This window comes from Cokeromyces recurvatus (assembly GCF_025118155.1).
Source record: "Cokeromyces recurvatus strain NRRL 2243 chromosome Unknown BX663scaffold_14, whole genome shotgun sequence".
NCBI lineage: Eukaryota > Fungi > Mucoromycota > Mucoromycetes > Mucorales > Mucoraceae > Cokeromyces > Cokeromyces recurvatus.
The window spans coordinates 60,734-87,216 of record NW_026251400.1 but is presented as its reverse complement, the minus strand read 5'-3'; the positions used below and the strand labels follow the sequence as shown (position 1 = coordinate 87,216).

The 26,483-nt window shown below is 29.6% G+C and overlaps 9 protein-coding genes and 1 non-coding gene across 10 annotated transcripts; 5 read left to right on the top strand and 5 right to left on the bottom strand.

Moving 5' to 3' along the window:
- Positions 1-2,712: 2,712 nt before the first annotated feature.
- On the bottom strand, positions 2,713-3,724 carry BX663DRAFT_510698 (uncharacterized protein). The gene is made up of 2 exons (XM_051527784.1): positions 3,354-3,724; positions 2,713-3,244 (listed from the first exon to the last, which is right to left on the bottom strand). The coding sequence occupies exons 1-2, from the start codon at positions 3,628-3,630 to the stop codon at positions 3,147-3,149; spliced, it is 375 nt and encodes a 124-aa protein (XP_051382295.1). The 5' UTR covers positions 3,631-3,724; the 3' UTR covers positions 2,713-3,146.
- A 1,036-nt stretch (positions 3,725-4,760) lies between these two features.
- On the top strand, positions 4,761-7,245 carry BX663DRAFT_510696 (uncharacterized protein). Its single transcript, XM_051527783.1, has 2 exons — positions 4,761-5,083; positions 5,168-7,245. The coding sequence occupies exons 1-2, from the start codon at positions 4,913-4,915 to the stop codon at positions 7,070-7,072; spliced, it is 2,076 nt and encodes a 691-aa protein (XP_051382294.1). The 5' UTR covers positions 4,761-4,912; the 3' UTR covers positions 7,073-7,245.
- Positions 7,246-11,402: 4,157 nt separating this feature from the next.
- On the top strand, positions 11,403-11,475 carry BX663DRAFT_t82. The gene has a single exon. It is a non-coding gene; the product is annotated as a tRNA-Arg (tRNA).
- Positions 11,476-12,577: 1,102 nt separating this feature from the next.
- On the bottom strand, positions 12,578-15,075 carry BX663DRAFT_510692 (vacuolar protein 8). The gene is made up of 10 exons (XM_051527782.1): positions 14,884-15,075; positions 14,738-14,821; positions 14,438-14,674; positions 14,259-14,381; positions 14,074-14,196; positions 13,894-14,016; positions 13,704-13,832; positions 13,124-13,621; positions 12,899-13,045; positions 12,578-12,836 (listed from the first exon to the last, which is right to left on the bottom strand). The coding sequence occupies exons 1-10, from the start codon at positions 14,924-14,926 to the stop codon at positions 12,634-12,636; spliced, it is 1,710 nt and encodes a 569-aa protein (XP_051382293.1). The 5' UTR covers positions 14,927-15,075; the 3' UTR covers positions 12,578-12,633.
- A 311-nt stretch (positions 15,076-15,386) lies between these two features.
- On the top strand, positions 15,387-17,097 carry BX663DRAFT_455067 (TFIIH subunit Tfb4/p34). Its single transcript, XM_051523836.1, has 6 exons — positions 15,387-15,802; positions 15,880-16,063; positions 16,120-16,465; positions 16,535-16,796; positions 16,895-16,931; positions 16,985-17,097. Exons 1-6 carry the CDS (start codon positions 15,778-15,780, stop codon positions 17,037-17,039), a joined length of 909 nt encoding a protein of 302 aa, XP_051382292.1. The 5' UTR covers positions 15,387-15,777; the 3' UTR covers positions 17,040-17,097.
- A 59-nt stretch (positions 17,098-17,156) lies between these two features.
- Positions 17,157-18,100, top strand: BX663DRAFT_473388 (translocation protein Sec62-domain-containing protein). The gene is made up of 2 exons (XM_051524196.1): positions 17,157-17,378; positions 17,436-18,100. The coding sequence occupies exons 1-2, from the start codon at positions 17,183-17,185 to the stop codon at positions 18,071-18,073; spliced, it is 834 nt and encodes a 277-aa protein (XP_051382291.1). The 5' UTR covers positions 17,157-17,182; the 3' UTR covers positions 18,074-18,100.
- A 152-nt stretch (positions 18,101-18,252) lies between these two features.
- On the bottom strand, positions 18,253-20,714 carry BX663DRAFT_455060 (uncharacterized protein; the record flags this gene model as incomplete). Its single annotated transcript, XM_051523835.1, has 6 exons — positions 18,253-19,027; positions 19,089-19,519; positions 19,592-20,036; positions 20,102-20,224; positions 20,291-20,354; positions 20,443-20,714. 6 exons carry the CDS (start codon positions 20,709-20,711, stop codon positions 18,266-18,268), a joined length of 2,094 nt encoding a protein of 697 aa, XP_051382290.1. The 3' UTR covers positions 18,253-18,265.
- BX663DRAFT_510678 (RNA polymerase II-associated) lies at positions 20,711-22,359 on the bottom strand. Its single transcript, XM_051527781.1, has 5 exons — positions 22,229-22,359; positions 21,917-22,152; positions 21,217-21,845; positions 20,993-21,151; positions 20,711-20,917 (listed from the first exon to the last, which is right to left on the bottom strand). The coding sequence occupies exons 1-5, from the start codon at positions 22,240-22,242 to the stop codon at positions 20,852-20,854; spliced, it is 1,104 nt and encodes a 367-aa protein (XP_051382289.1). The 5' UTR covers positions 22,243-22,359; the 3' UTR covers positions 20,711-20,851.
- A 1,378-nt stretch (positions 22,360-23,737) lies between these two features.
- On the top strand, positions 23,738-25,705 carry BX663DRAFT_552237 (cytochrome P450; the record flags this gene model as incomplete). The annotated part of the gene is made up of 7 exons (XM_051531353.1): positions 23,738-23,982; positions 24,055-24,128; positions 24,198-24,357; positions 24,426-24,545; positions 24,611-25,135; positions 25,222-25,487; positions 25,548-25,705. 7 exons carry the CDS (start codon positions 23,738-23,740, stop codon positions 25,703-25,705), a joined length of 1,548 nt encoding a protein of 515 aa, XP_051382288.1.
- A 162-nt stretch (positions 25,706-25,867) lies between these two features.
- On the bottom strand, positions 25,868-26,413 carry BX663DRAFT_486632 (uncharacterized protein; the record flags this gene model as incomplete). The annotated part of the gene is made up of 4 exons (XM_051524689.1): positions 25,868-25,967; positions 26,047-26,156; positions 26,213-26,235; positions 26,302-26,413. 4 exons carry the CDS (start codon positions 26,411-26,413, stop codon positions 25,868-25,870), a joined length of 345 nt encoding a protein of 114 aa, XP_051382287.1.
- Positions 26,414-26,483: the final 70 nt, after the last annotated feature.

The window sequence follows — 26,483 nt, the reverse complement described above, 5'->3', positions numbered from 1 at the left end:
CAATCTTAATGGACTTATCTGGACATTGGTCACTCTAAATATTCAATCCTGACTCTTTTATTCATAATGGTCTCCTCCAAACTCTGACTACTCTACATTTTTAATCTTGACTCTTTTATTCATAATGGTCTTCTTCTCTAAATTCTAGTTATTCTACATACTCAATCCTGACTCTTTTATTCATAACGGTCTTCTCTAAACTCTGGCCACTCTAAATATTCAACTCTGACTCTTTTCGTTATAATGGCCTCCTCTAAACTCTAGCTACTTTAAACATTCTTTCATGCTCTCTTTTTAACCCTGGTTAATAGACACGAATCAATCTTCTTCTCTTTAAAACTGGGTTCTGTTATCTCTATAGCTATATTAAAAAAAAAAAATTAACGCGTAATATTCAAGCTCTACAATCAAGTTTGTACTGAAATAATAGTACACTAAACAATTAAACTATTTTCTTACTCTCATAAATACATATATAAATAAATGGACGGATTCCTTTAATAAATAAAAGTATTCTTAATTTTAAAAGTTGATATTAATCTGTAGAAGCTCATCTAACTATAAGAGAAATGGTCTTTATATATATATATATAAAAAAAAAAAAAAAAAAAAAAAAAAAAAAAAAAAAAAAAACCGTTAAAAGGCAATCGCATTATTGACGAGATGCTGTTCATTTAGTCGATGCTCATCTTAGAAACAGTGTGAGAGCTGTAGCCTTAGAGCTCATCTGGCAGTCTAGCCTAGAACTGTACAGAGATGGTACAAGTTTTGGAAAGAGGACCCAGACTCATGATTCAAGATTAGACTATAGGCCACCCAAGAATGATTGAACCTGAAGGAGGATTAGCAGAGGCAACCAAGAATTTAGCGTCTGACTTCTTTAACAAGTATCCCACTACCACCATTGATTAGTTGATGGATCAGATGAACAACAACTATCGATAAGGAAAAGACAAAAAAAGAAGACTGAATAAATCTGTAAAAACTTTGTATACGACTTTTATTATAAAATGAATAAGAATAAACTTAAAAATAAGTGCAAAATGGATCCTTATTTATACCTTGTGGAGAACGGGGTTACTTCGTAACAGAAACAGAATGAAAGAAGAATGTTTCCCATAAAATGATTAAAGTTATTTTGTTTGAGCTCTCTAGTCTTTGCCCTGATTGAGGATTAATCTCAGTTAACTCACTCTAATAAGAATTAAATTATTCATTCGTGCTCGATCTAGCAGGTTCGGTTATTTTTCTTGAAACCAAATAATGAGATCTCGTTTGTTTATATTTGTGAATGATATAAGGAGAATCCTTTGTATTATATTCATTCCTTAATGTACTACTTGAATGAATTTCATTATATTGTATAGTGTATAGATAGTATATGATTATATTTATAAGTTAGTATATCAATAATAATATGGATATATAACTAATAGGTACAATCTATAATTCGTATATCTTTATCATTATTTCGTAACGTTACTATTTATTATAATATTATTTTTCTCATCACAAGACTGAAAACAAACAATATTGTATGCATAAAGTATACAACTAATAACTATAATATTATTCGGTCCTTCATGACTCTGATCTGTATATTATAGTATATTTGGAGATACATCATTATCTATACAACAACAGCTTTGAGTACCTGACCATTTCGAAAAGAATGCTCTATTGTTATATGGCTGGATTGTGCATTTTCACCCTTAAGAAGGTCCAATTGGAGCCAGGTAGGAAGAAACATTCCAGAACGAATCCAAGCGAGAAAGCAATGGGTAGAAATGGTGAAAGAGATGGGCGTTGACTGTATGAGTAATAGTGTTTTTTTTTATCGATGAGTCGTGGTTTAATGCAAACCTGAGAAGAACTCAGGGGCTGGGCACCAAAAGGAGAGGCTGCCAAAGTCAAAGTACTTACGGCTAGAGAGCCAATTCAATTTTCCATCTTGGATGTCATTTCTGCTAAAGGCTTGATTAAAATTAGCTTCAGAAAGTTCATGCCTTCTTCAAAGAAAAGAAAGCTAGCCGGTGGCAGAGAGCAGTAAACATGAGGGCACGATAACTAATCACTATATCAATTTTATTAAAGATGTTCTTGCTGAGATGGACAAATTTCCTGAAATGAAGGGACATCATAGATAATGCGCCCATACATAGAGGTAACATAATTGGCGAAATGATCAAAAAGCATGGCTACAAAGTGAATTTACTTGCTATCTTACCCTCCAGAACTCGACCTAATAGAACAATTTTGGTCTAGTTGTTAAGTTTATATTCAAAAAAAAAAAAAAAAAAAAAAAAAAAAAAAAAAAAAGATACTATTCTTCAAATAATTGCAGATGCTAGCCAGCCAAGCTGCCCCGGTCATCTTTTGAAGGTTTTGCGTGCTATTCCACTAGACGTTTTGATGATTGCCTTGCAGGCCATCCTATTTAATAAACAATTATATATGTGATATCTTTTTTTTTTTTTTAAAAAAAAAAAAAAAAAAAAAAAAAAGGTATGACATTCTTTTCTTGAATTGTGCGACACTATTTTTTTAAAAAGTGCGGCAGTCCTTTCTGAAAATATACGACACATTTGGAAGAAAAAAAAAAGGTTTTGTATTGTGCAACCTACATAAACAAATTCTCATCATTTGATACACATAAAGAGAAATAGACACGTTTTAGATAACAAAATTAATCAATTTTAATGTGTATAAGAATAAGCTGTATATAAATTATATTAAGAAAAAAAACACATGAGGAAACTAGTACAAGGATTTATATAAATATTTTGTTGTTGTTGTTGTTATTATTATTATTTTCCAGAGAAAGGGTAATTTAGATCAAAGCAGCAACGACAGCACCAGCGACAGCAGCAACACCAACTGCAGCCATGTTCTTGTTGGCACCAGAGGTAGAGGTGGCATCATCATTAGTAGTGCTGGTGTTAGGGGTAGGAGTAGATGAGGCAGCAGGCTTGGCATCAGTAGGCTTGGTGGCAGCATCAGTTGTACCTGCAGCAACAGTAGTGGTAGCCTTAGCAGTAGAGCTAGAAGCAGGAGCAGGAGCAGGAGCAGAACTGGAGCTTACAGCACTAGAGGAAGCTAAAATAATAATATATGTCAGTATTAATATCTGATAAAAAGAGAATAATCTATAATTTACAATTATTAGCTTCACCACCAGTAGAGGCTTTAATGGTGAAGAAAGGCGTGTAAGAAACGTTGGGGCTTTGACCAAATGAAAGAGCATCTATAATAACAAGGTTAATCTAATCTAATCTAATTATATCATCCACCACCACCACTCCCATCATCCCCCTTCTATCATCATTTCCTTTAAAAATAAAAAAAATACTTACAATCTGTACCAGCAGGAAGGGTAGCAGGAATGTTCCAGGCATAAGAGCCAGTATTAGCAGGAACATTAGTGGCAACATTTTGAACAAAGGTAAGGGCATTAGCATCACCTTGACGAAGATCAATAGTGGAAATTGTACCTTCAACAGGTTGCCAAACAACTTGAGCAGTTGTACCAGCAGTAAGAACTTGATTAGTAGTAGGTTGACTGGTGATAATTTGTTGTGCAGAAACAACAGAGGCAGCAATGGCGGCAATAGCAGCAATAACAGACTTCATTTTTATTTTCTTTGTTAAAATTAGTACTAGTTAAAGGAGAGAAGAAATATATTGAAGAAGAAGAAAACAACAAAAGAAAAAGGAAAAAAAAAAAAAAAAGAGGAGAGAGATGAGCTTATTTATATATGAAGTTTTACTGTATTACAACAATAACATAGTCCTTTTCTTTCCCTTTCTTCTCTCTCCTCCCCCCCAAAAAAAAACCTTATATACGGAGTTTAAAACGTTTTATTTCCCGGAAAAAATAGTAATACAAGAAATATAAAATGCTCATCGGTGAATGAATGCAAGATCGTCAGAAAAAACTAAATGAATCCTCACACAACTATTTTTTTTCGTTTTATACGCAACATATTCAAATACTTTTATGATATTATGTGTTACTAGTTATTTATAGTTCACCAAAAAAAAAAAAAAAGAAAATAGAAATTACAAAAATACCTCGTTAAATGCATTATCTATATTAAAAGGAAAAATAGAAAAGAAAAGAAAAGAAAAGAAACAGAAAAAAGGAAAAAGGAAAAAGGAAATAACTTTGCATAAGACTTGATAACTTTTTTTTTCTTCTATAAAATTAAATTAATGAGAATATTGTATTACAATTGAAGAAAACAATTGGTCATTATTGTGATATATCCTTTTTGACAAAAAAAAGGGCGAGTATTTGTTCATAATAAAATACAACTACCACTGCAACTTCTTAACGGGTAAATACTTGGTCCTATTCCTGTTATTTGTTCACCATGATGACGATTGCATCCATAAATTTTCCTTTTTTAGTTAAAATGAGCCCCCCTTTTTTTTTGCTTTTATTACATTGTTTCTTCATTACATATTACACCTATCTCTCTTTTTTATGTAATTGTTTATTATACATGTAATATACATGTACCCACATTATTATTATTATTATTATTATTATTATTATACGAAACTATTACATCTTTTCTTGAATATCATAAATACGATTATAGTTGATCATTCTTCATGGATAACATTAACTGAGATAATATATAGAAAAGAATGGAATAAATCACAAAACTATACTTCTTTAGTAGTCACTTAACTAAAATATACATGCATGCATTTGTTTATGTTGATAAACAATAAAATCATATCATAAGGACATACTCACTTACATACACAGATAATAAATTCTAAAATTTCAGGGTGAGGACCATCATCACACAGACTTTTTTTTTGGTATTTTTTTATTTTATTTTTATTTTATTTTATATTTCTTTCTTTCTTACAACTCAATTCGAAATAATCTCGTTACATCATGAGTTTAAATAACTTGGATTCGAACTCTATTATAGACCATCTCGAAGAAGAAACAAATATTTTCGAGCAACAAGACTTTAGCGAAGATGTGTTACCATTTTTATTACAAGCTGACGATATTATAGCTAAGCTTGAATCTAGAGTAAAGGAATTAGAAAATGATTTATCTGTAAAGTATAATAATATAAATGTATACATACATATACATATATATATATATATATGCAAGGGAATGCTAATTTATACATGATAGACAATTCATCATAAATATGAACATGATAGGAATGAATGGTTAATTGGTCTTTCTCAAAAAGACCAATATATAACTTATTTATCTGGAAAATTACAAAAATCAGAATTCAATAGTAAAGAAACAATTTTGTTATTATCCGATTTGAATGATGGCAATACAATATTAGATGAACAAGTGAAATCAACTCTTAATTTATGTTTAAATTATCTTCGTCAAAATGAAATACAACGACAGTCAATAATAGTAACAGATATAAATAATGATGATTTAGAAGAAGGAGAATTAGAAAGAAGACAAACAGCTGTACTTGAATGGAGACGTAATGACAATCATAAATCATGTGATAATACTATGATAGATGACAATTTTATTATGAACAATAGATTCTCTTCTTCTTCTTTTTCCTCCTCTACTACTGATAAAATATCATTTTCTGATTCACAGATAAATAATTCTCAACCAACAACACTCTTTGATGAAGACCATTCTAACTTTTGTACAAATTGTAAACAACTTTTATCACAATTGGATATTCAAGTAGAAAAACAAGCTTATTTAAAACGAGATCTTAATTCTCTTGCCTCTGTTTTATCAACAGAAGAAAATATTCGAGCTATGGTTGAACAAGATAAAAAAGCAATAGAAGAAGATGTAGCTGATGTTACTACCTCATTATTTGAAATCCTTAATGAAATTTTAATGGAAGAGGTTACTAACAAAGAAAATGTACTTCAAATGAATCGAGAGACAAATGGAAAATTAGGTTTTATCTTGGATACATGGGATTTTCGAGAAATAAGATTAAAGCAGATAAAAGACTTTTTAATAGAATTAGACTCCATTGTATCTCAAAGCACGCATGCAAGTTGTACAATTTCTCATCGTTATTCTTTACAGCCTTCTTCTATTACTACTACAACTATCACTACTACTAATACTAATACTAACACTAACACTAATATCAATACTCGTTTAACAAATCGCACAAGTATTAGTCATCCTCGAGTATCAATGGACCAAGCCATTCATCATGATAATTCAACTATTCGAATTGATGGATTTATCTTATCCGAATTTCAAGAACATTTAAAAATTCTTAATACAACAACAAATCCTTTACCAATGTCTCCATTTTTTAAAAGAGTATTAATAGAAGATATTGAACCCTGCTTATTCTTTCAAGGCTGGTGGAAATCTGCTTGGTTTAAGAAGAGATTACTGGATGCTATTTCTAAAGGTCAATGTGAGATTCAAGAATGGCATCATCAACAACATCATCATGATACTCATTCAAATTATACAACTACATCTTCATCCTCTAATATGAGTAATATATCACCTGCAACAAGTCATATTTCATCAGTATCCTCCTATCACTATCATTTTAATACATTAGCAGTACCTAAAACAAAATGTGCATGTTGTAATAAGCTGAGAATATGTGAATTTAGAATGCGTCTGCCTGTTATTAAAAGTTCAATAAAAAAATCCTCTGTGGAACAACAGTCATGGTTACCTATTGATAGATTTTGTAGAGATAAACTAGTAGCTGTATGTGAATATTATAACTTTATGAGTCATTTGAAGCTCTTCTTGACGTCTACACCACTTTTGAATATGTTTAAACAAGTTATGCTGTATAGAAGAAAAATGAGTTTAGCTAAAATAGGGTCGATTGAATTGTTTGAAGAAGAAGCTAAAATTAATCACAGATTAAGTTCTTCTTCAAATGCATCGTTATCTAAAAGACAACGACAACAAAGACGTCAAAATAGAGAAAGTATTGTGTTAGTAGATTATTCAGGCTTTGGTGATGGTAGTAGCAGTAGTGATACAGCAAGTGTAGTTAGTATCAGAAGCGAGCTTCAAGCTTTAGATGGACATCAAGTAGCTATTGTTCATTAAGATGTACTACTTTATTCATATATACTTTTTCTTTTTATATCTCATTTATACCTTCATTTGAATGTACAATTCTTTTTTTATTATTATTATATGTATACCATTATTTATATATAGAATTACAAGATTAATAGCAATAAAGACCCATCATCCTTTTATTATAATAAGAAGAAGAGTAGTAACACACTCAAATTATTAATTTATATCTGATGACATTCACCATCAGACCTTTTATGTACTATAAAGACAAAAATGGTATAATTACTACTCCTCCATTGCATACTACATCAGGCCATGATATCTTTGAAATATAGCACAAAACAGGAAAAGTTGAAGTCTGTTCTTAACTGGTGTGTACTACATCGAAAGAGCCCATGCCCTATTCATACTTTATCATATCTTCTTATCGTAATTATAAACATGTATATTTTTTTTTCGTGCAACAAACAAATGACTATATTTGTAATTTATTGATAATGAACGAAAGATGAAATAATTTTTTTTTTTTTGATCTTATAGAAATGCTTTATAATTTCCATGTGGAAAAAAAAAATATGAATATACCATTTTTACAATTGCCTTTTTGAAACAATAAAAAGAAAGTTCGTTTAATTTTTTTTTTTTACCTTTCTCCCCTCCCCCCGAAAAAAAAAAGCTTTAGTTACTTTAATTTCATAGTACTATAACAATATGTTAGGCTTACATCATCACGCGCAACCCTCCCCCCCACCCACCCACACACGCACATTACCATCACTAACTAACAAAAACTTTGTAATTCGTCATGTATGATGCAGTAATACGATAATATAAAAAGACAAATGTTCCTCTTCCTCTCCCTCTTCCGTAATACTTACTATTCATATGTCATCATTTCAATAACAGAGTACTCTGTGTCAATAAAGACAGTATCAAAAAAAAGGAACATACATATAAGGAATAATATTTTGTCAATTTTCGTTGACAGCCCAAGTCCCTTAAGTATTTTCTTATCTTTTTTTTTTTGGAGGGGATATTAATTGTAATAAACAATATTTTTGAATTAAACTTGGAGTATTAATACATATTGAAATGGTAGTAGTTTCTACTTTCTCATCAAATTATAAATAAGGTTATATGTATATATCAAAATAAACTAACTGTAGACTTAATTGATTACATATAAAAGGTACGCATAGCTTTGGTACCTTTTTTTTTTTTTCTTATTATTATTCATGTCAATACTTGATTAATAACTACGAGTTATAAGATAACGGGTATGTAACTAGAAAACCTTATACGTTGTGTTAGGCATATTCTATAAGCTATTTTGTATATCCATAATGGCGTCCTTTTACACATAAGCTTTAAAAAGCATAAAAGGTAACAGGCGTAGCTACACAGTTTATTTCACATTTATAAGAACAAGCAATAAGAAAACGATATCTCCATAAATAAATATAAATAGCAGTCTTGTTGAATATGTTTACAATCATGCTAGTTTCTGTTGTACTACAGCTACATAACTGTAATTAGTATTACAAGCTGTTTTCAAGTCTTCGACAGATTCAATACTGTGAGAGTGGTGGAAAACATATGCATGATAAACGACACTGTCTTTAATTAAGTCAAGTAAAAACAATAAACTTGCATCATGTATATGATAATAAAAAGTCAATTTCTATACCTCTATCGAACAAAGCACGGTTTAAGAATGTAATTTGTTTAAAAGCTTGGTCTATTTGGTCTTTTAATATTTTTTACTCCTGGAGTACTTGTGTCACTTAAAACTCTTTCTGCAACTTTTTTTGTTGAATTAACCCATAGAAATATGAATAACTCTATGAATGGAGATTATGTTTAAAATAGTAACATAAATATCACGTTGATAGGGAATCTCAATACTCATTTTTTACTTTATAGAAAGCAAGCAAGTATCTTTTATATGGCTGTTCAAAAAGCTCTTTTGGTCATTTTTGTGGTAGAAAACTCTAAACACAGTGTGCTCAACAATGTTGCTGAGTCTTCTCTATAACGAATTCTTTAATGATAAATACTGTCTGCTTTTCCTTCAACTCTTTTTTTTTTTTTTAACATCTGCTACTTTTTATTTATCTAACCATTTTTAATAAAATGCCTTCCGTCCCTTTTTTTTTATCTTGAGACTAGTTGTAGGATACTCTTTGAAGCTTTGGCTAGTAAATAGGTGATGAAATACATCAACATGTTGGAAACTGAGAGTTGGGAATAAATAGTCTTCACTTTCGTGATTATTCTTGTAAATAAAAGCTTTCTGCTTTGAAACGAAGAAAGACTTGATTTAACACTACCTATAATTTTTAAGCATTTATTTTACATGCAAAAGAAAAAAAAAGTAGGGGAGAAATAAATTATCTCATCATTATAGATTAGAAGGAAAAAATTAGTAGTAACTGAATATCCACGTTTTGCTGAAAGATCATAATTCTTTCTTCTTTCTTTACCTTTTTGATTTCGTATGAAACTAGTTAGGGCATCTTAATATATTTAAGATAGAATGTTATAAGACCTTAAAATATTTTATTTATTTAAGGACATAGGTATAAAGTCATAGATTGGGATCATGAAGTGATAAGACTAAGGTCTTTTTTTTTTCTCATTAAGATTTCAAGCTCTGTAATCCAACATATGTCCAGTTGACATTGAGCATTACTTTACTGCTTATTAGTACCGCATGTCTTTGTTTCCATACCATAATCAACGTTTGAGCTATAGTACTCTAACTTCAACCTGGTTGATAATAGTGATTTAGGTTAAGCACTTTTCGTTAACTTTTCCTATGAGGAGATATGGTATGAACTAGTGGTTACTTAATTGTAGAAAACTTTGTCAACCATGTGTTATAGAACAAGCTCTGGATATAAGCACAAGTAATATAATAAAAGATAAATTACATAATACAGGATAAACTATAAGCCTGAACATATAATAAAAAATATCATATCTTACTGTATATAACATCTTGTAAATAATATAAACCTTAATGACATCCAATCATCTAAATGTGTCGACTATAAGACATTGTATCGGTTCTAAGTATTCATTTTTATAACTTTGATAAAAGATTCAGGTCGTCTTTGATCCAATAAAATAAAAAAAGGTAAAAGATATCAGGAACCTATGCTCAGATCAAATAATAATTTTTTTTTATTTAAAACCTTAATCAGATCATTATAACGCCCAATAAATGATACATAGATCAGTCTCTTGAATCTATAAGACGTGTATATATGAATACTAACACTGTTTAATGACTTATCTTCTGTATGGTAATATTTATTTCTTTGATTCAGGACTCATTAGTATAAACACAAGCAGTTGTGTAGACACAAAATAATCTTTAATCTTTAATTCTTTTATTATTTTATTTTATTTTATTTTATTCTTTTCATTGAATAAACAAGTCTTCTTTCTGGTTTTTTTTTTTTTTTGTCTTTTTCCTTTTATTTTCCTTTCTTTTATTATATACCATCACAACTTTATCACATATTTGAAAAAAGTAACAAAAATAGCCAAGTGTACACACACTAAGAATAAATGCAATAGGAAATCCATCATCAAGTTCATCATTGCATATATATTACAACTGAGGTATCAATGGAGATACTATAAGTAACATCTAAACAAGAACTTTTAGCATTAGTATCATTCATTGAAAATAGAGACATAAAGTAAAAAAAAGCAAAAATATTAGCATCATAAGATAAAACATTTTGGGGAAAACAACAACAACAACAATAACAATAACAATAACAATAAACCTCTTTAGGAATACGCCTTATTTTATACTAAAGTTGCTCGATAGATTTCAAATTATTTGGATAAAGCTGATATAGCTTTCCTGCAATCTATATCATGTTGCAGAATAGAATAACAGTTTTTTATTTTAGAAAAAGAAAAGCAATTATCAACCTTGCTGTTTAATCATAATAATAGATTAATACAAACCTTTTGATTTCTATTAGAAGTATCTCTGACAATTAATGAAACGCTCGCTCACCCAAATCTATCCGTCTCACATTAAATATTAATTAATGTTTTTTTTTTTGATAAGCAACACGAATAAAATTATTCTTACCATTGTTCTCAAAAATATAAATATTCGGCATACAATGTTAAAATAGTTTTATTAAACTTACTTATACAATTTATTCTTGATAAATATTATTATACATCAAACCTCAACGTATTTTCACTTAATTTTATTTCAGATCTATAAAGATTCATAAAGCGGTCCGGAACCACCAAAAAGTCACGTGACTCGTTAATTTCTATGACTTTGCTCAATTATAAAAAAAATTCATTCCCACCATAGGGTGCTGTGGCCTAATGGATAAGGTGTCAGACTTCGAATCTGAAGATTGTGGGTTCGAGTCCCATCAGCATCGTTTTGGTGTTATTTTTTTTCTTTGAAGATATTGGCTTCTTTCTTTTTGACAAGACAACGGCAGTTTCAATTAATTATTAAAAATAAAATAGAATGAATGTTAATACTTGTTTTTAGCTAAATTTTATCTTCTATTAAAGATTGACTTTGCATTATTAATTGTACTATGGCAGGATCAAACAATAATAAATATAGACTTTTTAAAATACAAAGACTGCACTTTTTTTTTTTTCGTTATTACTACCTACTGATCAGGTATATCAATGACATAATCTAAAAGTGCATCTAATAGAAGAAAAAATACCCAAATATACAACATTTGGTCATTAAAAAGAAAAATGCGAGTTTGTGCAATATTATATACACAGACCTATTTACTAACTATTATGCCATTATGCTATAGATAAAGAAAAAAAAAAAAAAAAAAAAAAAAAAAAAAAAAAAAAAACAATGATTAGTATGGAAAAGATTTCGTTTAATAAAAGACTATTTAAAAAGTCTCTAAAATTATGTAGTCTAAATCAGTAAAATAAAGGAAACAGAAAGTCTTTTGGAAAATATGCTTTACTTTATCTTTAATAGTAAGATAACCAATCAAGCCATTAGTTCATTGTATAAAATGTTATAATAACAAATAGTTTCATGTAATTTATATTGTGAAATATTTAAATATTTTAGATTTTTTTATGATCATTTTACTTTCCACATATAATAAAAGTTGTATGTTTCCTGCAATCGTATGCGATTATTTATTAAAGAAAATATGCTGCAGCTTATATCTTCTAATATAGGACGAGATAAGATTAATTACTGAAAGAACTGTATTATTATTAAAGTAAGATGAATGATTATAGAAGCTTATAATAAGAATCGAGGTTGTTCATATATTATATCTTATCATTTGGTGTTACAATTGTCTTTGCATTTAGGCTCTTATTATAGTAAGTTGTCTGTCTTCATTATATGTCTTGTATATTGTAATTTAACTGTGTATGTATTTTTTTTTTATTAGTTTTACTCAAGATTAGTGCTACAAAAGAAATAATGAAGATAATTACCAATGTTCTTGATTTAAGTAAAAAAAAAAAAAAAAGAAAAAAAAGGGGGGATCATGTAAAATATAGTATTACATAATAATAGTGAAAATTTAAATCATAGTTTAACGCTGCTTCTTTTGAGATCTGTTATTTGATTCTCCAATTTGTTGTAGAATATGATAAACACGCTTAGCTAATGCATATATGTCACTATCCTCATTTTCATCATTATTATCCATTCTAGGTACTTGTCCTTCATCAGCAATTCTCTTGACAGACTCAACAATAGACTTTGATTCGGCAATCAGACTTAATAATCTTTCATCTATGTATATATATATGACAGTTATCGCAAAGATACACATTAGTTAACTACCTAATTATTACCTCTACCATCTAAAAATTGTTCAATTGTCCATACACCAATATGTTGAAAAGCTACATCTTGTTGCTCAGAAAGGAATTGTATTAAAAACTTTTCTAATCCACCAGCAGGAGACTTCCATGCCTTGACAAATGGTGTATAGTCTTTGACTATTAAACAAAAAAAGAGTTTAATTTATCCTAATAGTCCAATTATAAAATAATATATACATATATATAAGTATTTACCTTTTGAACTAAGATTACCAATAGCAGCAGCAGAGTTACCCTCAACTTCCATATTTGTACTAGATGTCAATTCAACTAAAACTTCTATTATTCCCATATTTAACAACCTTTGCTTTAAATCATCACTAAGTGCCAGAACAGCAATAGCAGCTGTCATTTCGGTTTGAACACTAGCTGGTACTTTATTGATCAATGTCTTGATGCGTTCTACAGCACCTGCTTCAACAATAGCTCTCTTATTACGTTCAGAACTTGCAGCAAGATTTCGAAGCGTAGATATAGCATGACATTGTATTTCTTCATTGTCATCATAGGCTAATAATTCAATAAGAGGATTCACAAAGCCTCCGTCTATGATTGGAGACTCGTTCGCAGGGTGAATGGATATATTACGAATACAAGCAACAGAAGATAGAATAAGAGGTAGAAAAGAAGATTTCAATAAACGTAAAAGAGGAGGAAGGCCTTTGCAACGAACAATTTCAAGCTGATATTTTTCTAATAAAATTTATAAGAATGGCTTTTTTTTATTTTTTTTTATTTTTTTTTATTTTTATTTTTTTTATTTGATCTTTATTACCATCTGATGCAAGGTTTCTTAAAGCCAAAGCAGCTTGGCATTGAACTTTCAAACTTTTTGTATCCATTAATGCAATTAAATACTGTACAAGCCGTGAATCTGTTTGTGCTAATTTTTTACGATTTCCAGCTAGCGTATAAAATAAAATGTAAGCATATTAAACTTATGTATATCTAAATATTTATCTTACCATCCACTGCAATATTTGATAATGCTGTTGTACAATAATACTGAACATCTGCATCTGGTGAACTTAACAAACTAATTAGAACCGGAATAGCGCCAGCATTGACTAACTGCTGTCTATTTTCCTCTATTAAAATGATATAAATTTAATATTTTACATTAATAAATATAAAAATAATCATACGTGTATGTGTCATGTTTAATAAAGCACCAGTAGCATTTCTTTGAACTCTTTGATCTTTTGATTTTGCCAAATCAACTAGCAAACGCAAGGCATCCGACTTTGCAATTTTTGTCTTGTTTTCGTCTAAAGAATGTAACAATTAATTTTGTGTGTTTTTTTTTATTCTTTCATATAAACATATATACCATGAGTGGCAAGGTTTGTAATACAGCCAACTGCATTACATTGAACTTCGACATTTGGTGAACCCATTTGACGAATAAGTTGTTCAAGACCACCAAGTTTAACAATTAAAAGCTTATTTTCAGCTAAATAACATACCTTAATAACTCTTAACATTATAATATAATTCAAAATAACTTACTATTAACAGCAAGGTTTCCTAGTGCTGCACTCGCTGCTCTTTGTACCTCCACATCATGAGATTGCAATAAGAATAATATTGGGTCTAAAGTGTCACGGCCAACTTGACGAACATCTTTCTCGGTTATTTCAGCAAAAGCAAGTGCAGCTGATCTCTGTAAGTCTACATTATCTGAAAATGCTAATGTTGAAAGTGCTTGTAAAGGCTCTCCCTCAAAAAAATTGGTATCACTTCGATCTTTATACATAAAAAAAAAAAAGGTTTAACATAAAAGATATGAGAGATTAAATATGAACATACTTTCTAGATATTGTAATAATTCAGCAATAGCTTGTCGTTCATTTTCTTGCAATAAAGGCTCATAAAGTCCTGCTCGATTACGTTCTTTAAATGATTTTGAAACATTAATAAAACGTTCAACATTGTTTTATTTTATTTTTCCTTACTTCCAAAGCAGCTTGAACAACAACTACTATACGAGTTACCCATAAGACAGTTTTCTTTAATTTAATTATAAAGATGAGTATATATGTTTATATATATATGTAATATATATGTGTGTATGTATTTTTTCTTTATAAAAAAATATATATTTATAAAAAGGCAAAAGTGAAATGAAATATAATAAAATAAAAAAAAAAAAAACTTATTTAACTGACGTCAGTACCAAAAAGCTGCCGAAAGAAAATTTACACTTTTTTTTTTTTTTTTTTTTTTTTTTTTTTTTTTTTTTTATTATTATTATTATTGCTCAAAATAAACATATTTTAATGATAACTTTTGTAGAGATTTGCTGTAAGATTAAATAAATTTATTCTTCGAGTACTAAAATGTAAACTTCAAATCATACTTATTAGCAGACTAATAGCATACAATTAAAAAAAAAATTATGAAATTAAAATTTTATAGTATTTATGAAGTAAAGAACAGTATTTATTTGAATATATACTTTTTAGGTTTGTTATTCACATAAATACCGTCCCTTTCTTCATAATTCATTAATGTAAAGAAAATGTATAATCTAGTTTGCATTTAAAGATTATATTAAACCATATTCATTTCTTTTGATTCTGAGTTATGTAAGCAAACTATCTCTATCACGTAAATAATATCCTATTATAAATACACTATTTATTTCATCAAAAAATGAACAATCGAGAAGAATTAAGATGCTGTTGCATATTACATTCTATGCGCATTTTGATTATTAAGTTACAGATTATATTTTGATTGGATACTTTTCACTTTTTAACTAGCGATACATATTATTTATATACACACGTATATATTTTTTTTTTCAACTCAAAATACGACAGCAAATTCTGCTGTCATCTTTTAAAATGAAAAACATTTCAGTTAGTGAAGGTATTCAGTATGAACCATTAGATTCTTTTTTTTTTATATATTTATCTTTATTTATGTATTTATATTTTTTTAAATAGACGATTCCAATTTGCTCATTATAATTATTGATACAAATCCATTCGCTTGGGAAGAATCATCAAAGGCAGAAAATCCACTTTCGCTCGATCAAGCTCTAAATCAAATTTTAATTTTTATTAATGCTCACTTAGCGTTAAAGTATGATAATAAAGTAGTTGCTATAGCAAGTCATGTTGGTCAAAGGTACATTTGGATATATAAATTTGAAGAGATCGTTCTAAATCTATTTTTTTTTAAAGTAAAATATTATACCCTTTACCTGATGATGAAGAACCGACAATGAGCGTAAATGGAAATAAAAGAAATGCAAACATGTATCCACATTTTCAAGTTGTAACTGAACAAATCGTTTCGAATCTACAAAAGTTACTTTCGAGTACGAATACCGAATTTTTGAATAAAGACATTGGGGTTTCACCAACAATTACAGGCGCCTTGTCAATGGCACTATGTTATATTAATAGAGTTACAAAGTTAGATGATGAGGGTCATATTAAACCAAGAATATTAATATTATCAGTATCACCTGTTTCAGCATTTCAATATATCCCACTTATGAATTGTATTTTTTCAGCGCAGAAGGCAGTAAGTTTTTTTTTTTTTTTTTTTTAGATTTTGAGTAATAGTGATGTCGTATGTCTTATTATAATAAAGAGTATTCCTTTAGATGTATGTAAAATATATGGAGACGAAACAGGGTTTTTACAGCAAGCATCCAATATAACAGGAGGTGTTTATGTTAGAGTAGAGAATCCACATGCTTTGTTAGAGTATTTAATGATGGCATTTCTGCCTGATAGATATTCACGTAATTATCTTAATCTACCAAGTCAAGATCAAGTAGATTTCAGAGCTGCATGCTTTTGTCATAAAAAAATTGTCGATATTGGATTTGTTTGTTCAGTTTGTCTGTCAAGTAAGTTTCTGTTATTTTAAATATGTGTATAGGATATATAAATGTGTATATATGTATATATATATATATATATTTCTTTTTTACTCATATTTATAAAGTCTTTTGTAAATGGTCACCTGTATGCTCTACTTGCAAGTGAGTATTAATTTTATCATTTCTATATAAAATTAACTAACATATATCTTTAGAACAAAATTCGCTTTTAGACCAATGGCTCCTTCGTCTACTGCAAAGATAAAATAAAATAATCATTTGGCTAATTTTGATTGGATTAAATATAAATAAATAAAATAATAATAATAATAATAATAATAATCAAAAAAAAAAAAAAGCTACTTTTCTTTTTAATTTTTACTTTTTCTATATTTCTATATTAATTAAACAAGATGAGCCATAAACACGGGCCTAATTGCAATCATGGACCTAGTCAATCAACAGGACCACGAACTATTCAAGTAAACGATGCTAATAAAGCACCTGCTATATATAAAGATACTGCTAATTACCTCAAGAATTTTAAAAAATCAGGTCTTAAAGCTAGACAAGGTGTATTTAATGGAAGAAGATTTGAATATTTTAAAGGTTAGACTACAATATTATAAGTTGATAAAATATATATTAAAATTCATGAATTGTTAGGTAAAAGAGGTATCGAAGCTATATTAAAAGAGGATTATGCCAAAGTTGTAAAGAACGAAAAGACTCCTACAAGTCGAGATGAGGCCTTTAATGTATTAAATGAATTGGGTAAATTTGGATTTATTTTACGTGTCGATCGTGGTGAACCTATTGGCAACAAAGGATCTCCACGTATTTTACAGCCTAATCCCGTCCAAGAGTTTAAAGAGGATGGTTATTACATGTGGATTTGGGAAGGTTCAAAGGTTAAATTATATTTGGGAGCTGTAGGTTTAGTGGCTATTATTTTGGCAGGTGTCCTTTTCCCTCTCTGGCCTAATTTTTTGAGGTTAGGTGTTTGGTATCTTAGTGTAGGTGTACTTTGTTTGATCGGTCTCTTTTTCGCTATTGCTCTCATTCGTCTTATTCTTTATATTATTACATATCCTATTTTACCTCGTGGATTTTGGTTATTCCCTAACTTGTTCGAGGATTGTGGCATCATTGAAAGTTTTATTCCTTTGTATGGATTTGATCCTGTAAAAGAAAAGAAACCATCAAAAAAAGCAGTAACAGACTCAGCAGCCACAGCAACCGAAGCACCAGCAACGGACTCAGTAGCGACAACTTCAGCAATTGAAAGCAAAAAAGTAGAATAACGATAATAAAAAAAAAAAAAAAATAGTTTCAATCGCGCATTCCATTCATACATGAAGAAGATCATATACTCATTTTTTTTCTTTTTCCCACTCTTTTTTTTTTAATGCTTTACCAGAGAAAATAACTTTAAAGTTACATAATACATATACATAATACATTTTTATATAAACATGTATTTAAATATATTTATATTAAAGTCTTGCAACTCCATTTCGATCAATTTTCCAATTATTCTTTCCATTATGAATAAGTGGGCGAATATATTCTTCATATCCATTAACCACTTTAGTTTGGTTAAGCTGGTCCATTTCAGCCATTGCTGTTAATTTTTCATATACACGTCCATCACTCTCCCCTAAAGCAGAATTTAAGAGATAATCAGGAAAATCAAAGGCATCCACTAGTGCAACAGCATCATCACGAATTGATTTAAGTACAGTGATCATATACTGTTTAATCAAGAGGACTTGTTCAGGTGACAGATAGCTGGAAGTCAAAAAATCAGCAGCCTCCTGTTCTAAGGTAGATAAACAAAACAAGATAGCAACACGTTGAAGTATTTGCCTCATATTAGCTTTCATTACACCATTTTGATCCTTATTAAAGACGGTTTTAATAAAGGTAGAGACCATCAAAAGCTGACAGTGAGCACGAGAGATTCTATAGATTTCGACTAGCATATCATTCCAACTCCTTTGTTCATGATCAATAGCATCTACAGCTCTTTCAATCAAGAAAGCTGCACGAAATTTAAATGCAGCTAATAAAGCCTCTGGATTATTAAGATCTTGTACAGATTTAAAAGGACAGCGGGCTTGAGGGTTAGCAAGATATTCCAGGATATAGTCTGAAGAGAAAGTAGTATCTTGTAGTTTACCCGAAAGAGCAGATCTCATTAGTTTCAGCAAATAGCGTGTAGTTTGTTGTGTTAACAAATAATTATCACCTTCCCACTATAATAAATTATCATGTAAGTGAGGGTGTTTCCCTAAGAAGGATAATAATAAAACTTACTGTTGCCTTTGGTAAATAATCTTGATAAAATTGTCCTAGACCAGAAGATAAAGAGTAGCCATGACCACCACAGGCACGCCTACATTCTTCAATAGCTGATACAGCTAAAGTCGTAGTCAAACTTTTTAGACCAGAAGAAGAAGCATGAAGATCCGCTAAATAAGAAAAATCACCTTGTGCCATCCTTTCCTGATTTTCGTAATACATGCGATACATCTCTTGACCAGTAAAATGACAGGCGTAAGCTTGTGCAATAATAGGGAACAGCCTATATTGCTGCATGACATAGTCTAAAACAGGTGTTTCAATTGTTTTAATAGAGCCATCGGCTGTGATAAATTTCTTTGGATTAGTAGTGTTAGAGCCCTGAACACGAACAGCAGAATAACGGATCGCAACTGTAGCTGCTCTAGCTAAAACATAGCGAGATTCTAATAAATAATATTTAGTTCTAATTTCCTTATAGGCTGCTCCTTTATATATACATATATATATATATATACCTAGTACGATATTTGCACGAACAAATACCATTGTACCATATGTCAATTTAGAATTAGGTGGAGTGATATATTCTCCAGTAGTTTTATTAATACGCGAATAACGCGCTAACATGGCTATATGTGATATATGGAAATGGTCGAAAAGAATAAAGCCGTTATCGACTGTATTAAAACCAAATTTAGGGCCGATATCACCTATCGTAACGCCCTGAAGAGGCTCATGGTTTTCCAAATTTCTTATCTGAACAATAAAGGGATGCGGTCCATAATCTTTTCCATTACTCATAAGCCGCGCCATAACAATAGCATAGTTAGCAGCAGTGCCTAGACCACCAATCCACCACTTTGAAGAGGTTAATGTGGGAGAATGGAGTTCAAATGTTTGCGTTTCTGGATGATAAGTTGCAGTCGTTTCTAAACCGCGTACATTGGAGCCATGCCCAAGCTATTATAAAAGATATTATATATGTATATATATATTTATGTGTGTGTGTGTGTGTGTGTGCTTACCTCTGTTTGGGCATAACAGCCGATAATTTCATATCTTTTTGCAGGTTCGAGATATATTTTTTTTTGTTCCTCTGTTCCTTGATTTAAAATAGTGGGCATAAACATACTACGATGAAGACGAAACTATAATAATAATACAAAACCGTTAACAACTTACTTCTTTTATTATTTTCATTATAAAATATATACAGGGCTTGGTTCATCAAAAAGAAATTCAGCAATTCCATACTCTTCATCAGTCCAATTATATTCTCTATAGAATTCAGCATATTAAACAAATAAATAAATAAAATAAGATAAAATCAAAGATATACAGTGCAGGAGAAGGAGGTTTTCTTTACCTTACAAGCTCTGCAAAGCGTTTTGCAGCAGCTAATGACTTTTTAAATCGAAACTCTCTTCCATGGTAATAACGATGAGATTTATCGTTGAGAATAGGATCATTTTTAAGAATTTGAAGGATACAATTTCTTTTCTCAATATAATCCTCGCCATAAATGTATTTAGTCAATTCTTTAGAGTTAAAAGTAGCTTTATTTCTTTCTTCTTGTAAAAGATTAGAGCCTTGTGGTTCAATAGGTTTTAAATGTTTTGGAAATTGAATAGCCATGTTTATATAAAATAAAAAGGAAAAAAAAAGGGAAATAGTACTTTATATTATGAAATAAATTTTTATAAGGACTCTATTTTTTTCCCCACATTTTTAATTGATGACAATAAGAAATTAATTCGGTATCACTTTTACCCCTATTACTGTTTAACATAAGAAACTTTCAAAGTAGTAGTTGAATCTTCTTCATGCTTAAATCTTGCGCTCTAATAAAACAGGCAATAAATATCCATATCCTTATATATAAAACCCTTATTTTTTTCTTAAAAAAAAAAACTTACTTGAGCTCTCTTTTTATGAATAGACATTTTGCCCTTAATAGGACAATAAGTAGCTCTCACACCAAGATCATCATCATGCATAGTAATCATCAAATATTTGAATTTAGACGCAGCATTGTTCTTATATTCATAATCGCGAATTGAATGAAACGTTAAGGGCTATATTGATAGATAAGAAAAAAAATTAGTTTACATGACAGTGATTATAACAATATAAAACTAACCTCATCTAATGATTCTGCTAAAGGATTCAATTTTTGTTCAACTAATTTCTTTGAACTTTCTTCATCAGGCAAAAACCAAACAAGATAAGCATCATCAGGATCATCAGGATTCAACATAGGCCTCAAAATGCCACGATCAGTTGCATCTGTTTCTGAAATACGAGGGCGTTTTGAATCATTCTCTTGATTTTGATCTATACCATTCAATTTTCTCTTTTGTAATCTTCTTTCATCAGCTGGATCTGTACTGAATTGGCATACAGTATAGATATTCTCCCAACATTCCATATTTGGCAATAAAGGCATAATCTTCTTTGCCTTTGCCTTTGTTTGAGGGTGTTGTAAATCACCAGGAAGCTGTTTAAAAGTCTTTTCAATGCCTGCAATTTGCTCTTCGTGTGTGCTATATTTATGTTTCTTTATTGTTGTAGCAGACATGGCAAATTTATTTTCAACTCCTTCTTTTCTACTAGGAGTATTTCTGACCTCTTGTGCAATGTATTCTGAACGACGAAGCCATGTTACATTAGGCTTTCTCACCTGTGAACCTGCTAAACCTTGTTGTGCATCTCTAGGTGATGTAAGTAATGCCCTGTCTTCTTCTGCTACTTCTTCAACAGGTCGTGTCACTTTATAAAATAATTAATAAATAGGTATGAATGTATGTATACGTGTTTTTAATACTCTTATTCTCTAATACCTTCTTCGGGATTGGTTTCCATAGCATCTAGATAATCAACAACAGCTTTATCGAAAGGAATGGCTGTACTTTGATCCATAATTAACGAATAAGGTGTTTTTTCAACTAAGCTTGTTGAATGATAAGGAATATGACGTTCAACTAAAGAAGGTATAGAAAGCATCTTGGGTGCAAATGGAACTGGTGGAAGTACATTACGATATCTTACACGACAAATAAAATCTGAACGGAATTTACTTTTATTTTTAAAAATAAAGGAATTAGGAAACCTGTTAATTATATATAAAAAAAGAAAAAAAAAACTAAGTTTACCTTTTAGATGACATTATTTAGACTTGGCAATAAAACGCGGAAGAAACAATGATAACAATAATAAAAAAGGATAAAATGAAATAATTAAAAAAAAAAAAGTCTACATGAGTTTGCAGTATTTGATACTCAAGTTCGTAAAAAAAAAAAAAAAAAAAAAAAAAAGGTTCGGACTGTGATTAAAATGTTTTTCACATTTATTGAGTACAAAAATAAAGATTTGATAGAAACGAAGCATAATCAGTAACATTATTAAAAAGTAGAAGCATCAGGCACTATGAAAGAAATAGTGTTATCGAATATGTCGCTCTTATTATAAAGATAAAAATTTTTTCAAGTTGAAAATATAAGGTATCTTTTAAATAATAAGAAAAAGATAGCCGCAAGCATTTTAATATGGTTAAAGAGCATTATGTTGCGTTTCAGTAGTGATATTCTTAAACAGATAGTAATGACAGAATAAATATATCATAGAGTAATAAAAGTGCATCTATTTGTATTAGATTTAACATACTTTATGAGCCTCTATAATAAGAAATTACATAATCATAGTTCTAATGTTCACATAGTTAAATATTTTTTTTTCTGATTTCTTATACAATATTAATAACTGCATGTGTTCATTTCTTCTTTCGTATTAGTGTGTTGTATCCCTTTTTTAATAGCTTCGAAGCATTAGCTTTCGACTCAGTCCTTCTAAGTTATACCATTGCGTAGTCTCTGAAAAAAAAAAAAAAAAAACTAACGAAGATTTACCTCTATCCTTCTTTTAAACTTATAATCTAATCAAAAATGTATATACATATATGCATATATAATCCTTAAGTCTACAAATTATGCATACATATTTGTCTTGTTATTAACATTTTAAATCAAAGAAAGTTCTTAAAGCTTCTAAAGATGTATTGACTGTATACTCTTGGTACTCAATAAGTCATTTTGTAATAATCTATAAAGAGCAAATGAAAACAAAAAAACACGAGGTATGTTTATATAACAATGACTTGTAAAGCTTTCGTTATTATCAGGTGTTACAAATGGTTACTCACTAGCATACATTAACTTTTTTATTCGGTAATGATAAATTAAAAGAGCCTAGAAATCTAACAATTCGCTATAAAGAGATATTCCAATTTAATTTATCATCGAAGTCTTGTGATTCAGTAAATTCAAAAAAGTCTAGGAAATATTCAATTTGACAATGGAACGACTTCAAGCTTGTTAATAATATAAATGGATGACTTGCTGTGTCATTTTCATAATTCAATTTTTCAACATTTTCCGAATAAGCTTTTTTTTTTTTTTTTTAAAAAAAACGATGACTGCTTAAATTTAAGAAAAGGTTTACTGCCATAGGTGTCGTGTAACAGTAAAAAAAGAAAAAAGGGTAAAAAAAAGATTACATTATTGGTGATTGTAGTGCAAAGATAAGAAGCTAAAAAAAAAAAAAAATATCTAAAAGTATTTATTTTCTTTTTTTTTTCTTATTTTATACACAAAAAAAAAAATATTATGCCTTCTTCAGACGACCATCATAAATTACAAACTATTGGTATTGTCACTGCAGTAGCTTCCTCTGTTATTGTACCTCTTTTACTAAAGTATCATGACAGACCTTTGTTTTATGAGCATCCTGAGGGTATCGCTTACAATAGTGGATATCCAGTTGTTGGACATTTAACTAGTTTATTGAAGAACATTTCTCGTATTCATGATTATCAAATAGATCAGTATGAAAAGCTTGGTGTACTGACATTGTAAAATATATATGTATATAATTACATGGTTTATTTATTTATTTTTTTTTCTTATTTATAAATAACTACTAGTACTTTCCCTGTAGTTGGCAATCCTACTACAGTAAACACAATTGATCCTCAAAATATCGAATACTTTTTAAAAGGTAATAAGTCAATAATAACCCAATATATGATGATACTAATACAATAAGGGGGGTTTTTTTTTTCTGTAGGAAACTTCAAAAATTATTTAAAGGGTCCAAAATTTAACAGTAGTCTGAAAGAGCTACTTGGAAATGGTATCTTTAATGCTAACGGAGAAAACTGGAAATACCAACGAAAGACTGCAAGCTTCATTTTTAATGTAAAGAATTTTAGAGACGAATTTACAGAGTACGAGATAAACATTTTTTATTTTTACTTTTATTTTTTTTTATAGATTAACTGATTTTGTGATTTAGTGTCTTTGTAAAGGAAATCAAAATAATATGTAACGACATTTTTAACAAAGCAGTTGAAGACAAATCAATTATTGACCTTCAAGATATCATGTTTAGATTCACGTTGGATTCTTTTGTTTTGTAAAGAAATAATAATAATTAGACATAATAAGTAGCGTTCTTCTCATCTATTTATATTATTATAGTCTCGGATTTGGTGTTCAATTGAACTCACTTTTAAGTAAAGAAAAGGTCCCATTTGCCGTCTCATTTGATCATATGCAAAGATTAGGTGCTCGACGATTTATTAATCCTTTACAGTTTTTAATGGAACATCTGAGCTCTTCTCTTACACCCTGGAAAATGAGTACAAAAGATCATTTACATATACTTGACTCATTTGCTGCTGAAATGATAGCCAAAAGACGTAAAGAGATTGCTGATGGTGTTGTGGGACATAAAGATTTACTCTCTCGTTTCATGAATACAACAAATGATAAGGGAGAAAAGTTAAATGATACTGAACTTCGAGATACCGTATTGAATTTTATCATTGCTGGTAGAGATACCACTGCACAAACCTTGTCTTGGTTATTCTATAATTTAATGTTACATCCACGCATTGAACAAAAGATTTTGGAAGAAATTCGTGATCATATTACAGATGATATTGAACATGATCCACCAAAGCTTTATGAAGCTATTGATAAAATGCCATATCTTCATGCCGTGTAAGATATATATATATACATATATATGAACGTTTTATTTCGTTTTTATATTATATTATAGTATATTCAATTCCTCTATTTATTAGATTCTATGAAACCCTTCGATTACATCCTGTTGTACCTGCTAATCAAAAATATGCATTAGAGGATGATGTTTGGCCAGATGGTACGATTATCAAAGCTGGTTATTATGTTAGTTGGAGTCCTTATGCACAAGGTAGATGCACAAAAATTTGGGGACAAGATGCAAAAGAGTTTTATCCTGAAAGATGGATTGATGAAGAAGGGCATTTACATCGAGAATCTCCAAGTAAATGGCCTGCTTTCCATGTTGGACCTCGAGTTTGTTTAGGTAAGAGTAGAGTATAATATATATAATAGGTACATTTATTAATCTAATTGTAATATTTAGGACAAAATTTAGCAACACTTGAAGCGTTGGTTTGCGTCGCAATGTTATTAAAACGTTATACCTTCGAGTTGGTTCCTGGACAAATTGTCACTTACGAATTTTCATTAACTTTACCAATGAAAGATGGAATGAAAGTTTATATCAAGAAACGCCATTAATGATGTACTATTAGTTCGTTATTTATTATCGCACATTTGTTACTATTAAAGTGTAACATTCTATTTTATTTCCAAAAAAAAAGTATACATAAAAGTATGCATCTTTACAAGCCTCTCTTCTTTCTGTTCATACGCATTTATTTTATTGACATGAATGTGCCTTTAAATAAGCTTAATATCACCATTTTCAACAGCTTCCATTGATTTTTTGTGAACAAGATAGAAATTAAGATAAAAAGTAAAAAGTGAAACCAAAGCAAGCCTATTATCATTTTTTTTTTTTAAAAAAAAAAAAAGTTAGTCAAATGCATATAACAAAACAAAAAACCTCTTGTCTTTACAAAGCGCCACTGTTAGTCATGGCATCTTTTGCTTTGAATGTCTTTCTGGTATTTAAAGTGGCTGTAAGACCAAAATAAGCTGCAATCCAAGGAATAATTTTATAACGGTTCTATATTTCAGTTTAGATTTTTTTTTTGTACACCAACCAATTATTCAATAACTTACTCGTGTCATAATACTACCCATAGCTATTCAAAAAAAAAAAAAAAATTAATCTAATTGATGATAATGTCAGAACATATGTTGCAACTTACAAACTAAAGTAGCAAGTAGTTGTGACCAGTCTTTTTCATCTTCAGCTTTACGAGGGAGATGAAACGGAACGATCGCATCTTCCCTACGAGGATCGGATTTGATTGATGACATTTCGTTGCTGTAGAAAAAAAAATAAAAATAAAAATAAAATAAAAAAAAGTAAAGTGCATACTAAACCAAA